General features: G+C 42.7%; 1 protein-coding gene across 1 annotated transcript in view; it reads right to left on the reverse strand.

Annotated features, from left to right (window-relative positions):
* LOC109871830 (ephrin type-B receptor 3) overlaps positions 1 to 13,430 on the reverse strand; it is a 56,090-nt gene that overhangs the window by 2,372 nt on the left and 40,288 nt on the right. The window contains exons 12-14 of the mRNA XM_031806911.1: positions 6,887 to 7,102; positions 5,179 to 5,328; positions 3,420 to 3,613 (exon numbers count right to left, since the gene is read on the reverse strand). Of these exons, the coding sequence (XP_031662771.1) occupies positions 3,420 to 3,613; positions 5,179 to 5,328; positions 6,887 to 7,102 (560 nt within the window). The remainder of the gene's footprint in view (positions 1 to 3,419; positions 3,614 to 5,178; positions 5,329 to 6,886; positions 7,103 to 13,430) is intronic.

Consider the following 13,430-nt stretch of genomic DNA (forward strand, 5'->3'; position numbering starts at 1 on the left):
CTCCGAGCAGAATAAATTAATCATGTTGGGGTTGTAATAAAAACTAGTACCTCCGTCATCTCCATTCTAAAGATACTACAGTATCCGTACAGTATTGATAAGGCTCTCACCCTCACACTCACTCACTCACTCACTCACTCACTCACTCACTCACTCACAGATGAGGCCATGAATGAATCATCGGCATACAATGACACGTAGCATAACACACGCAAGACATACACCTACATACACACATTGATACACACACACATAATGACACACGCACACAAACACACGCTTCCCCATTTGGCCCATCACAGCAATGGGCTTGGCCTCCCTTAGCAACCTAATTAAATACATTCCTCTTTTAGCTTCTCCTCAATCTGTCTTATTACCCACACTCCATCCCCTCAGCTCTCTGTTAGTCTGTTTCTACATTCTCCATTAGTCTGTTCCTACATCCTCCATCACCTCAGCTCTCTGTTAGTCTGTTTCCACATCCTCGATTAGTCTGTTTCTACATCCTCCATCCCCTCAGCTCTCTGTTAGTCTGTTTCTACATCCTCGATTAGTCTGTTTCTACATCCTCCATCACCTCATCTCTCTGTTAGTCTGTTTCTACATCCTCCATCCCCTCAGCTCTCTGTTAGTCTGTTTCTATATCCTCCATCACCTCAGCTCTCTGTTAGTCTGTTCCTACATCCTCCATCCCCTCAGCTCTCTGTTAGTCTGTTTCTACATCCTCGATTAGTCTGTTTCTACATCCTCCATCACCTCAGCTCTCTGTTAGTCTGTTTCTACATCCTCGATTAGTCTGTTTCTACATCCTCCATCACCTCAGCTCTCTGTTAGTCTGTTTCTATATCCTCCATCACCTCAGCTCTCTGTTAGTTTGTTTCTACATCCTCCATCCCCTCAGCTCTCTGTTAGTTTGTTTCTACATCCTCCATTAGTCTGTTTCTACATCCTCCATCCCCTCAGCTCTCTGTTAGTCTGTTTCTACATCCTCGATTAGTCTGTTTCTACATCCTCCATCCCTTCAGCTCTCTGTTAGTCTGTTTCTACATCCTCCATCAGTCTGTTCCTACATCCTCCATCACCTCAGCTCTCTGTTAGTCTGTTTCTACATCCTCCATCAGTCTGTTTCTACATCCTCCATCCCCTCAGCTCTCTGTTAGTCTGTTTCCACATCCTCCATCAGTCTGTTTCTACATCCTCCATCACCTCATCTCTCTGTTAGTCTGTTTCTACATCCTCCATCAGTCTGTTTCTACATCCTCCATCACCTCAGCTCTCGTTAGTCTGTTTCTACATCCTCCATCAGTCTGTTTCTACATCCTCCATCACCTCTTCTCTCTGTTAGTCTGTTTCTACATCCTCCATCAGTCTGTTTCTACATCCTCCATCACCTCAGCTCTCTGTTAGTCTGTTTCTACATCCTCCATCAGTCTGTTTCTACATCCTCCAATCAGTCTGTTTCTACATCCTCCATCAGTCTGTTTCAACATCCTCCATCACCTCAGCTCTCTGTTAGTCTGTTTCTACATCCTCCATCAGCCTGTTTCTACATCCTCCATCACCTCAGCTCTCTGTTAGTCTGTTTCTACATCCTCCATCAGTCTGTTTCTACATCCTCCATCCCCTCAGCTTTCCGTCAGTCTGTTTCTATATCAGCAGCCCTGGCTCTGTCTGCGTCATCTCTTTCTCTGTCCTATTACCTACATTCAGGAGGCAGCCAAGAGCACGGGGAATTAAACCTAGGTCAGACATTACATTTCCACACGCAATTAGCTTCACAGAGGCCCGCTCCTGGCAATAGGAATCACTCTTGGGGTAATGCTGCAACAGTGAAACTGGAAGACAATGAGGCTCAAGCGAGAAACTGATAAGTGGAATATGATAATTGTGTGGTTTTGTTTAGTGGGGTACAAAGAGCTGAACCAGAACTTCATGCCCTATACATCAGTTTAGGCCCAACACGCTGCTGTTGATATTGTTGATCGCCAAACCAACAACAACAAAAATATGATCATGTCTGTAAAAACCACAAAATGTGTAGGTTGGTGTTTCGATAATTATTACTATTGACAGTATACTTTGAATTTTTGTTGAATTTTTGTTCATTATCATGGGAGAGGTTTTGTGCAAATCTGTAGGTTTCTCGGGTGCAGACGCACGTATGTTTAGTTAGAAACTGTTGTTTAGAAACCATTAAAAAAAATATTTACACCGGTCTTGTTGTGCATATAAAATACACATATATATAAATATATATAAAAAATATGAATAAAACAATTATATAAACTCAGTAAAACAATAAAGTCCTCTCACTGTCAACTGCGTTTATTTTCATCAAACTTAACATGTGTAAATATTTGTATGAACATAACAAGATTCAACAACTGAGACATAAACTGAACAAGTTCCACAGATATGTGACAAAAATAAATGGAATAATGTGTCCTTGAACAAAGGGGGGGGTCAAAATCAAAAGTAACAGTCAGTATCTGGTGTGGCATTAAGTACTGCAGTGCATCTTCTCCTCATGGACTGTACCAGATTTGCCAGTTCTTGTTGTGAGATGTTACCCCACTCTTCCACCAAGGCACTTGCAAGTTCCCGGAAATTTCTGTTGGGAATGGTCCTAGCCCTCACCCTCCGATCCAACAGGTCCCAGACGTGCTCAATGGGATTGAGATCCAGGCTCTTAGCTGGCCATGGCAGAACACTGACATTCCTGTCTTGCAGGAAATCACGCATAGAACAAGCAGTACGGCTGGTGACATTGTCATTGTCATGCTGGAGCGTCATGTCAGGATGAGCCTGCAGGAAGGGTACCACATGAGGGACGAGGATTTTTTTTTTTACAACAAGCTCAGTCCGATGATGCTGAAACACCGCCGCAGACCATTTAGAATTTTTTTATTTTACCTTTATTTAACTAGGCACTAGTTTGCCACTGCGAGGACGATCAGTTGTTCGTCCTGTCTCCATGTAGCGCTGTCTTAGGCGTCTCACAGTACGGACATTGCAATTTATTGCCCTGGCAACATCTGCAGTCATCATGCCTCCTTGCAGCATGCCTAAGGCATGTTCACGCAGATGAGCAGGGCCCCTGGGCATATTTCTTTTGGTGTTTTTCAGAGTCAGTAGAAAGACCTCTTTAGTGTCCTAAGTTTTCATTACTGTGACCTTAATTGCCTATCGTCTGTAAACTTTTAGTGTCTTAACGACCGTTCCACAGGTCCATGTTCATTAATTGTTTATGAATCATTGAATAAGAAGATCTGTGAAGTTATTTGGATTTTTACAAATGATCTTTGAAAGACAGGGTCCTGAAAAAGGGATGTTTCTTTTTTTGCTGACTTTAATAATAATTATTTAAAAAATATATATAATAATAAAGAAATAATTCCTCTCCAGTCTCTTCCACTCACCCTGAGTATGTGCTGGTGACCACTTTGAGTGTGGCGGCGTTGCGGAGCAGCTTGTCCAGGGTGCTGACGATCTGGCAGAATTTGGGCCTCAGGTTCCTCTCCTTCACCCAGCACTCCAACATGAGCTGGTGCAGCACCATGGGGCAGTCCATAGGAGGGGGCAGACGGTAGTCCTGTTCAACCGCAGTCATCACCTAAGAAAAGGGTTTAATACGATATGATACAATGTGATTGTATACAATGTGGCACGATACAATATGATACGTTATGATACCACAGGATACAATACCATATGATATGATAGAATAGGTTTAGGGATCAATTCCATTCTCAATTCCTGTCCATTTAAAAAGTGTATTGAAATTCTAATTCATGAGGAAGAACAGAAAATAAATTAAGAGTCAGTTAATTCAGTTGATTACTGTTGATTGCTGTTGATTACTGTTGATTACATGTGATTACTGTTGATTACAGTTGTTTACAGTTGATTACTGTTGATTGCTGTTGATTACTGTTGATTACATGTGATTACTGTTGACTGCTGTTGATTACTGTTGATCACATGTGATTACTGTTGATTACAGTTGATTACAGTTGATTACAGTTGATTACTGTTGATTACAGTTGATTACAGTTGATTACTGTTGATTACTGTTGTTACAACATGCTATTTTCTGTTCTACTTTCTATAAACTTCACATGTATTTGACTACTTGCTACAAAGCAAATGGGCCTTTGTAAAAGATGAAGAATCTCTCTACTGCACTGCACAACTTGCTCTCCCCGTTTCCTCATTTATTTGTCATGACGTGTTTGTATTCTCTACAAAGCTATTTATATCCATATGCTGTCGGTATGTATTTTGGTTACTTCTTGCTGCAATGCAAATTTGCCTTTGGGATCATACAACATCTGTACTTTTCATATTCCTATTTTTCGCTGCTCACAAATGTAATGATTATTTTGAAACTGGCTACTGCAGTGATACAACATGTTGGATGCCACGTTTGGATGAGCATAATTGCTCTCTATTCATTAATAAGGTAGAAGCCCAGTGAGATGGTAAGATGTGTTTTGGGGATAGAGAGTGGGTGTGTGTGAGCTTGTGCGTATGAGTGTGTGTGTGGTAGTTAACTACTCTGCCGTAGTAAATATCTGTGGATTGAAGATACAGGCGGAGACGTGGTTAGCAGGAGACATTAAAGTAAAAAAAAACGTCAACACAGCTGCACTAACCACCTGCACAGTGAAGATAAAAACTCTCAAGCATAACTGTCAAGCTCAAACTAAAAGTACAACTGCAATGTACCTCAGTGTAAACTATCCCTTCAAGACTATGAATCTGAAATAAAACAGTGGCTCCATTCCAACAGCCATACTAGCACACTACTTTAAATTCATGACCAATAAATTATTTCATTCTAAGTAATTCATTCAGGGAACACGGATGAAAATTTGCTTTGTTGCTAAACGGGGACTTTTACATTGATGTTGAAACTGAAATGTTTTAATTCAATGACTAATGTGCACTGTCCCTATCAAATAAATACCCCGAATAAATAGTAAGGTAGTGTGGGTATTGGAACCATATTCAACACGCTGTGTCGATCTGTCAGACGCAACGGGAGCTAGGAACTAACTAACTGACATCCAGGTCGCATGCTAGTGTGTTCTAGTCTGCTACAGTAGATTTTGAAACACTTCTTCTGGTAGTATGAGCCTATCAGACGCAACAGGAGCTAGGAACTAACTAACTCACATCCTGGTTGCCCATGTCCCAGTAGGGCCTCTCTCCGTAGGACACCACCTCCCACATGACGATGCCGTAGCTCCAGACGTCACTAGCCGAAGTGAACTTCCTGAAGGCAATGGCCTCAGGGGCGGTCCAGCGGATGGGAATCTTTCCTCCCTGCAGAGACACAGGGGGAGGCGGGGTTGATACAGTGGAGCATGCTGGGCGATGGAGCCATTATAAACACTCACACAGGGAGAGGAAGGTAGACACATGCAGACACACGCAGGCAGAGACACACACACACATACGCAGAGACACAAACACGCAGAAATACACACACGCAGAGATACACACAGAGACACACACACACACTTACACGCAGACACACACACACACACACACACACACACACACACACACACACACACACACACACACACACACACACACACACACACACACACACACACACACACACACACACACACACACACACACAGGTAACCAAAGTCTCACAAACATGATCACAGAATGCAGAGAGACACAAAGACACAAATGAGTGAGCACACTCACACACACACACACACACACACACACACACACACACACACACACACACACACACACACACACACACACACACACACACACACACACACACACACACACACACACACACACACACACACACACACACACAGGTAACCAAAGTCTCACAAACATGATCACAGAATGCAGAGAGACACAAAGACACAAATGAGTGAGCACACTCACACACACACACACACACACACACACACACACACACACACACACACACACACACACTCACACACACACAAAATTGCAAACAAACAAAGAAAGCAAACAAACAAGCAATCTCACAGATAAACACACACAGACAAAAATAGAAAGACCGATTAAACACAGACCAAGCTAACAAGATCCATACCTACAACCCCCCTCTCCATTCAGGTCACTCATACCCACAACCACCCTCTCCATTCAGGTCACTCATACCCACAACCACCCTCTCCATTCAGGTCACTCATACCCACAACCCCCCTCTCCATTCAGGTCACTCATACCCACAACCCCCCTCTCCATCCAGGTCACTCATACCCACAACCCCCCTCTCCATCCAGGTCACTCATACCCACAACTCCCCTTTCCATCCAGGTCACTCATACCCACAACTCCCCTCTCCATCCAGGTCACTCATACTCACAACTCCCCTCTCCATCCAGGTCACTCATACCTACAACCCCCTCTCCATTCAGGTCACTCATACCCACAACCCCCCTCTCCATTCAGGTCACTCATACCCACAACCACCCTCTCCATCCAGGTCACTCATACCCACAACCCCCCTCTCCATTCAGGTCACTCATACCCACAACCACCCTCTCCATCCAGGTCACTCATACCCACAACCCCCCTCTCCATCCAGGTCACTCATACCCACAACCCCCCTCTCCATCCAGGTCACTCATACCTACAACCCCCCTCTCCATCCAGGTCACTCATACCCACAACCCCCTTCTCCATCCAGGTCACTCATACCCACAACCCCCCCTCTCCATCCAGGTCACTCATACCCACAACCCCCCTCTCCATCCAGGTCACTCATACTCACAACTCCCCTCTCCATCCAGGTCACTCATACCCACAACCCCCCTCTCCATCCAGGTCACTCATACTCACAACTCCCCTCTCCATCCAGGTCACTCACCAGAGAGCTAGTGTAAGTAGGATCGGCTGATGAGTCGTCTAGGAAACGGGACAGGCCGAAGTCGGACACCTTACACACCAGGTTGGTATTAACCAGGATGTTGCGGGCAGCCAGGTCCCGGTGAACGTAGTTCATATCCGAGAGGTACTTCATGCCCGCCGCGATGCCACGCAGTATGCCCACCAGCTGGGTCACCGTGAAGCGCCCGTCATTCAGCTGTGAGGGAGGCGAGGGGTAATGAAGAGGGGGTTAGGGAGGGAGGGTAGATAGATTGAGGGTTAATGCAGAAAGAGGGAGTGGGTAGATAGAGGGGGGTGGGAGAGGAAGAGAGGGAGGGAAAGAGAGAAGAGAGGAGAGAGAGACAGAAATGGGGGAGATGGGAGAGGAAATATATATAGGTGAGGGAGAGAGAGAGAGAGACCGATTGTGAGCGAGAGAAAGGACACCACCTCAGCACACAGGGGCACAAACACCTACCTGCAGGTGACAGCATTCCCTCCCCCAGATATGCCCCCCTAGACACAACTACGACAACATAACCAACAGAAATGGGTCACAACTCCTGCAGCTCTGTCACACGCTGGGTATGTACAGCACCTAGTCAATGGTAGGCTTCGAGGGGACTCCTACGGTAGATACATTTTTAGCTCATCTCTTGGCAGTAGTACTGTAGACTATGTTATCACTGACCTCAACCCAGAGTCTCTCAGAGTGTTTACAGTCAGCCCAATGACACCCCTATCAGATCACAGCAATATCACAGTCTACTTGAACAGAGCAATACTCAATCATGAGGCATCAAAGCCAAAGGAACTGAATAATATTAAGAAATGCTATAGATGGAAGGAAACAACAAATTCAATCCCTTTTAGACAATTTCCTGGACAAAAAGTTTCACTGTAATAGGAAAGTTGTAAACTTGGCAGTAGAAAACCTAAACTGTATTTGACCTCTCAGCTTCCCTATCAAATCTAAAAATTGCAAGCAGACAACCTAAGAAAATGAACAACAATGACAAATGGTTTGATGAAGAATGCAAAAACCCAAGAAAGAAATTGAGAAACCTATCCAACCAAAAACATAGAGACCCAGAAATCCTGAGCCTACACCTTCACTATGGTGAATCACTAAAACAATACAGAAATACATTACAGAAAAAGAACGAACAGCACGTCAGAAATCCTCTCAATGTAATTGAAGAATCCATCGAATCTAACTGCTTCTGGGAAAATTGGACACTAAACAAACAACAACAATAAGAGTTATTTATCCAAAATGGAGATATATACATGACCAAATACAAATCTTAGAATCAACAATTAAAGACTCCCAGAACCAACTGGATTCTCCAATTACGTTGAATGAACCCCAGGACAAAATACAAACCCTCTCACCTCAAAAGGCTTGTGGTGTTGATGGTATCCTATATTAAATGATAAAATATACAGACCATAAATTCCAATTGGCTATACTTCAATTATTTAACATCATCCTCAGCTATGACATCTTCCCCAATATTTGGAACCAAGGACTGATCACCCCAATAACTATCGTGGAGTGGGACATGCGTCAACTTCAACCTTAGGGAAATCCTCTGCATTATATCATTAACAGCAGACTCATACATATCCTCAGTGAAAACAAGGTACTGAGCAAATGTCAAATTGGCTTTTTACCAAATTACCGTATGACATACCACGTATTCACCCTGCACTACCCTAATTGACAAACAAACCAAAACAAAGGCAATGTCTTCTCATGCTTAGTTGATTAAAAAAAATATTTGGACTCAAATTGGAATGAGGGTCTGCTATGCAAATTGATGGAAGGCGGTGTTGGGGAAAAAAACAAGACATTCTAAAAATCCATGCACATAAACAAAATGTGTGTGGTTAAAATTGGCAAAAGAACACACACACATCTTTCCACAGGGCTGTGGGGTGAGACAGGGATGAAGCTTGAGCCCCACCCTCTTCAACCTACACCACTGTTCAAAAGTTTGGGGTCACTTAGAAATGTTCATGGCCTTCTAGGCAGAGTTGCAAAGAAAAACCATTTCTCAGACTGGCCAATAAAAATAAAAGATTAAGATTGGCAAAAGAACACAGACACTGGACCTCTGCCTAGAAGGCCAGTGTCCCAGAGTCGCCTCTTCACTGTTGACGTTGAGACTGGTGTTTTGCCGGTACTATTTATTGAAGCTGCCAGTTGAGGACTTGTGAGGCGTCTGTTTCTCAAACTAGACATTCTAATGTTCTTGTCCCCTTGCTCAGTTATACACCGGGGCCTCCCACTCCTCTTTCAATTCTGGTTAGAGACAGTTTGCGCTGCTCTGTGAAGGGAGTAGTACACAGCATTGTACCAGATCTTCAGTTTCTTGGCAATTTCTCACATGGAATAGTCTTCATTTCTTAGAACAAGAATAGACTGATGAGTTTCAGAAGAAAGGTTTTTGTTTCTGGACATTTTGAGCCTGTAATCGAACCCACAAATGCTGATGCTCCAGATACTCAACTAGTCTAAAGAAGGCTAGTTTTATTGCTTCTTAAATCAGGATAACAGTTTTCAGCTGTGCTAACATAATTGCAAAAGGGTTTTCTAATGATCAATTAGTATTTTAAAATGATAAACTTGGATTAGCTAACACAAAGAGCCATTGGAACATAGAAGTGATGGTTGTTGATAATGGGCCTCTATACGCCTATGTAGATATTCCATAACAAATCTGCCGTTTCCAGCTACAATAGTAATTTACAACATTAACAATGTCTACACTGTATTTCGGATCAATTTGATGTTATTTTAATGGACAAAAAATTTGCTTTTCTTTAAAAAACAAGGACATTTCTAAGTGACCCCAAACTTTTGAATGGTAGTGTATACTGTATATCAACGAATTGGCGAGGGCACTAGAACAGTCGGCCTCACCCTACTAGAATCTGAAGTCAAATGTCTACTGTTTGCTGATGATCTGGTGCTTCTGTCCCCAACCAAGGAGGGCCTACAGCAGCAACTAGAACATCTGCACACATTCTGTCAGACCTGGACCCTGACAGTGAATCTCAGTCAGACAAAAATAATGGTGTTCCTAAAAAGGTTATGCAGGTTATGCATTCCATCTAGACACCGACAACTCTACATACCTCGGCCTAAATGTCAGCGCCACAGGCAACGTACACAAAGCTGTGAATGAGGCAAGGCAAGAGGTGCCTTCTACGCCATCAAAATAAACACTACGCTTCAAAGCCATACAATACTCCTTCCGTGGCCTCCAACTGCTCTTAAGTGCTAGTAAAACTAAGTGCATGCTCTTCAAAAGATCGCTGCCCGCACCCGCCCGTCCGACTAGCATCACTACTCTGGACGGTTCTGACTTAGAATATGTGGACAACTATAAATACCTAGGTGTCTAGCTAGACTGTAAACTCTCCTTCCAGATTCACATTTAGCATCTACAATCCAAAGTTAAATCTAGAATCGGCTTCCTATTTTGCAACAACTTCACTCATGCTGCCAAACTTACCCTCGTAAAACTGACTATCATACCGATCTTTGACTTCGGCGATGTAATTTACAAATTAGCCTCCAAGACTCTACTCAGCAAATTGGATGCAGTCTATCACAGTGCCATCCGTTTTGTAACCAAAGCCCCATATACTACCCACCACTGTGACCTGTATGCTCTCGTTGGCTGGTCCTTGCTACATATTTGTCGCCAAACCTACTGGCTCCAGGTCATCTATAAGTCTTCATTCGGTATAGCTCCGCCTTATCTCAGCTCACTGGTCACCACAGCAACACCCACGCGTAGCAGGTATATTTCACTGGTCATCCCCAAAGCCATCACCTCTATTGGCTGCCTTTCCTTCCAGTTCTCTGCTGCCAATGACTGGAACGAATTGCAAAAATCACTGAAGTTGGAGACTTATATCTCCCTCACTAATTTTAAGTGTCAGCTGTCAGAGCAGCTTACCGATTGCTGCAGCTGTACACAGCCCATCTGTAAATAGCCCATCCAACCAACTACCTACCTCATCCCCATATGTGTTTTTCTGCTCTTTTGCACACCAGTATTTCTACTTGCACATCCTCATCTGCACATATATCACTCCAGTGTAAATTGCTGAATTGTAATTACTTCGCCACTGTCATGACGTTGGCCTGGGGGTAGGTTTATGACAGTCATAAATACCTCTTCCCCCATTTTTCCTCTCTCTACCCTACTGATGTTACATTTGCAAACACCTTGGTTAACATAGAGATTCTGGGAACATCAGAAGGTGGGGGGAAATGAACTATATTCTGGTAATCCGACCAATTGAACATATGCGGTGGTACTTAATGAATATGATGTCAGTTCCGTTGTCATCTGAGACATTCTCATCAATGATAAGATGACAAACTCTACAGTGGAAAGTCTACACATCAGAGTTATCGGATACACATGGAATTGTTGTTCAATTTAAATGTTTGAATATGAAATTATTCGTGATGGGATGAAATGTGATTTTGGCTTCTAAAATGTGAGAATTGGGTTTTTATAAGGTTAGGGCTCTGCTCAATCAGTGGCCCGCCCCTGTGAAGGGACATGGGCTATAAAACTTTTCAAACACGCCCTCCTCTCCCTTCCTATATAAAGCCTTGACGACAATATAACCTCCGGTTCCGAGGATGTGAGGACGACGGTCCGATGTCAAAATGGTTCAGATAATAACTACAGAACGAAGCCAACATCAGCGTGAGCTTTGGTTGCGAATGGTATGAACTTTGAACTCTTATTCACTACAGAAGTGATACCTCCTAGCCGTTGAGTTAGCAACAGCAGCTGCAAACGCAGGTTAGGAAGGAACAGACAGACTATCCCGTCTACCACACAACGATGTTACTACAACGTATTCAATTTACCAGCAGAGACATTCTTCAAAGGACAAAGGACTCGGTTGGGCAACACGGCCTTCCATCTACCACCAACCTACCGAAGCGCAGCTCAGAGTAAATATTTATTGCATTTTCCTTTTCCAAATGGGCGGTAATTTAGAATGCATAAGATACTGTATTTACGATAGCACAGCTTCTCCCTGTGTCCCTCAGTCTTCCCGCTCTTTCACTCAAACCCAGCCGCTTTTCTTTTGTGTAACCAGCAGTCATATCTGTTCCGCCCGCTAGGGATGTTTTCCTTTATGATGTCATTTGTAATCAAGTTATGATTAATTCTGTGTATGTGTAATTCTGTGTGATTAGTTAGGTATTTAGTAAATAAATAATTAAAACCAATTTTGTATTGCTGATTCAACTTGTTAGCCAGGGTTCGTGCAGATAACCAAGAATTTACAACTTTCAGATGAGACTGAATTAAGGTGAGGATTAATATTGACTGCTATTGATGTAAAATATTACTAGGTCTTTACGAGTTATTCGGAAGATAACAGCTCTATAAATATTATTTTGTGGTGCCCCTTATCTCTAGTTATTTACATTTACATGATTAGCTCAATCAGGTAATATTAATTCCGGAGAAATTATTTTCTAGAATAGCATGTCATATCACTTAATCCGGCATAGCCAAAGACATGACACCCCTATTGGCCTATTTATTGCCTTACCTCCTTACTTAATTTGCACACACTGTATACAGATTTTTCTATTGTGTTATTGACTGTTCATCCCATGTGTAATTCTATGTTGTTGTTTTTGTCGCACTGCTTTCCTTTATCTTGGCCAGGCCGCAGTTGTAAATGAGAATGTGTTCTCAACTGGCCTACAGGGTTAAATAAAGGTTAAATACATTTAATTAAATAAAAAAATACAAATTGACATACCAATTAGGATCTGGCTAAAAGTACTTGAATCAGTTATATAACCCATTGCCCTTTATGGCTGTGAGATCTGGGGTCTGCTCACCAACCAAGAATTCACAAAATGGGACACACACCCAATTGAGACTCTGCATGCAGAATTCTGCAAAAAATATCTTCAGTGTACAACGTAAAACACCAAATAATGCATGCAGAGCAGAATTAGGCCGATACCCACAAATGATAAAAATCCAGAAAAGAGACGTTCAATTCTACAACCACCTAAAAGGAACCGATTCCCAAACCTTACATAACAAAGCCATCACCTACAGAGAGATTAACCCGGAGAAGAGTCCCCTAAGCAAGCTGGTCTTCTCCCAAGAGAAGACAGGCTATATGCACACTGCCCACAAAATGAGGTGGAAACTGGGCTGCAATTCTTAACCTCCTGCCAAATGTATGACCATATTAGAGACACATACTTCCCTCAGATTACACAGACCTACAAAGAATTCAAAAACAAATCCAATTTGGATAAAATCCCATATCTATTGGGTGAAATACCACATTGTGCCATCACAGCAGCAAGATTTGTGACCTGTTGCCACAAGAAAAGGAAAAACGCCATTGTAAATACAACACATATTTATATATTTTCCTTTTTGTACTTCAACTATTTGCACATCATTACAATACTGTATATAACCAAAATATGACACTTTCTTTGGCAATGTAAACATGTTTCCCTT

The sequence above is a fragment of the Oncorhynchus kisutch genome, linkage group LG27 (genome assembly GCF_002021735.2).
Source record: "Oncorhynchus kisutch isolate 150728-3 linkage group LG27, Okis_V2, whole genome shotgun sequence".
NCBI classification, from domain to species: Eukaryota; Metazoa; Chordata; class Actinopteri; order Salmoniformes; family Salmonidae; genus Oncorhynchus; species Oncorhynchus kisutch.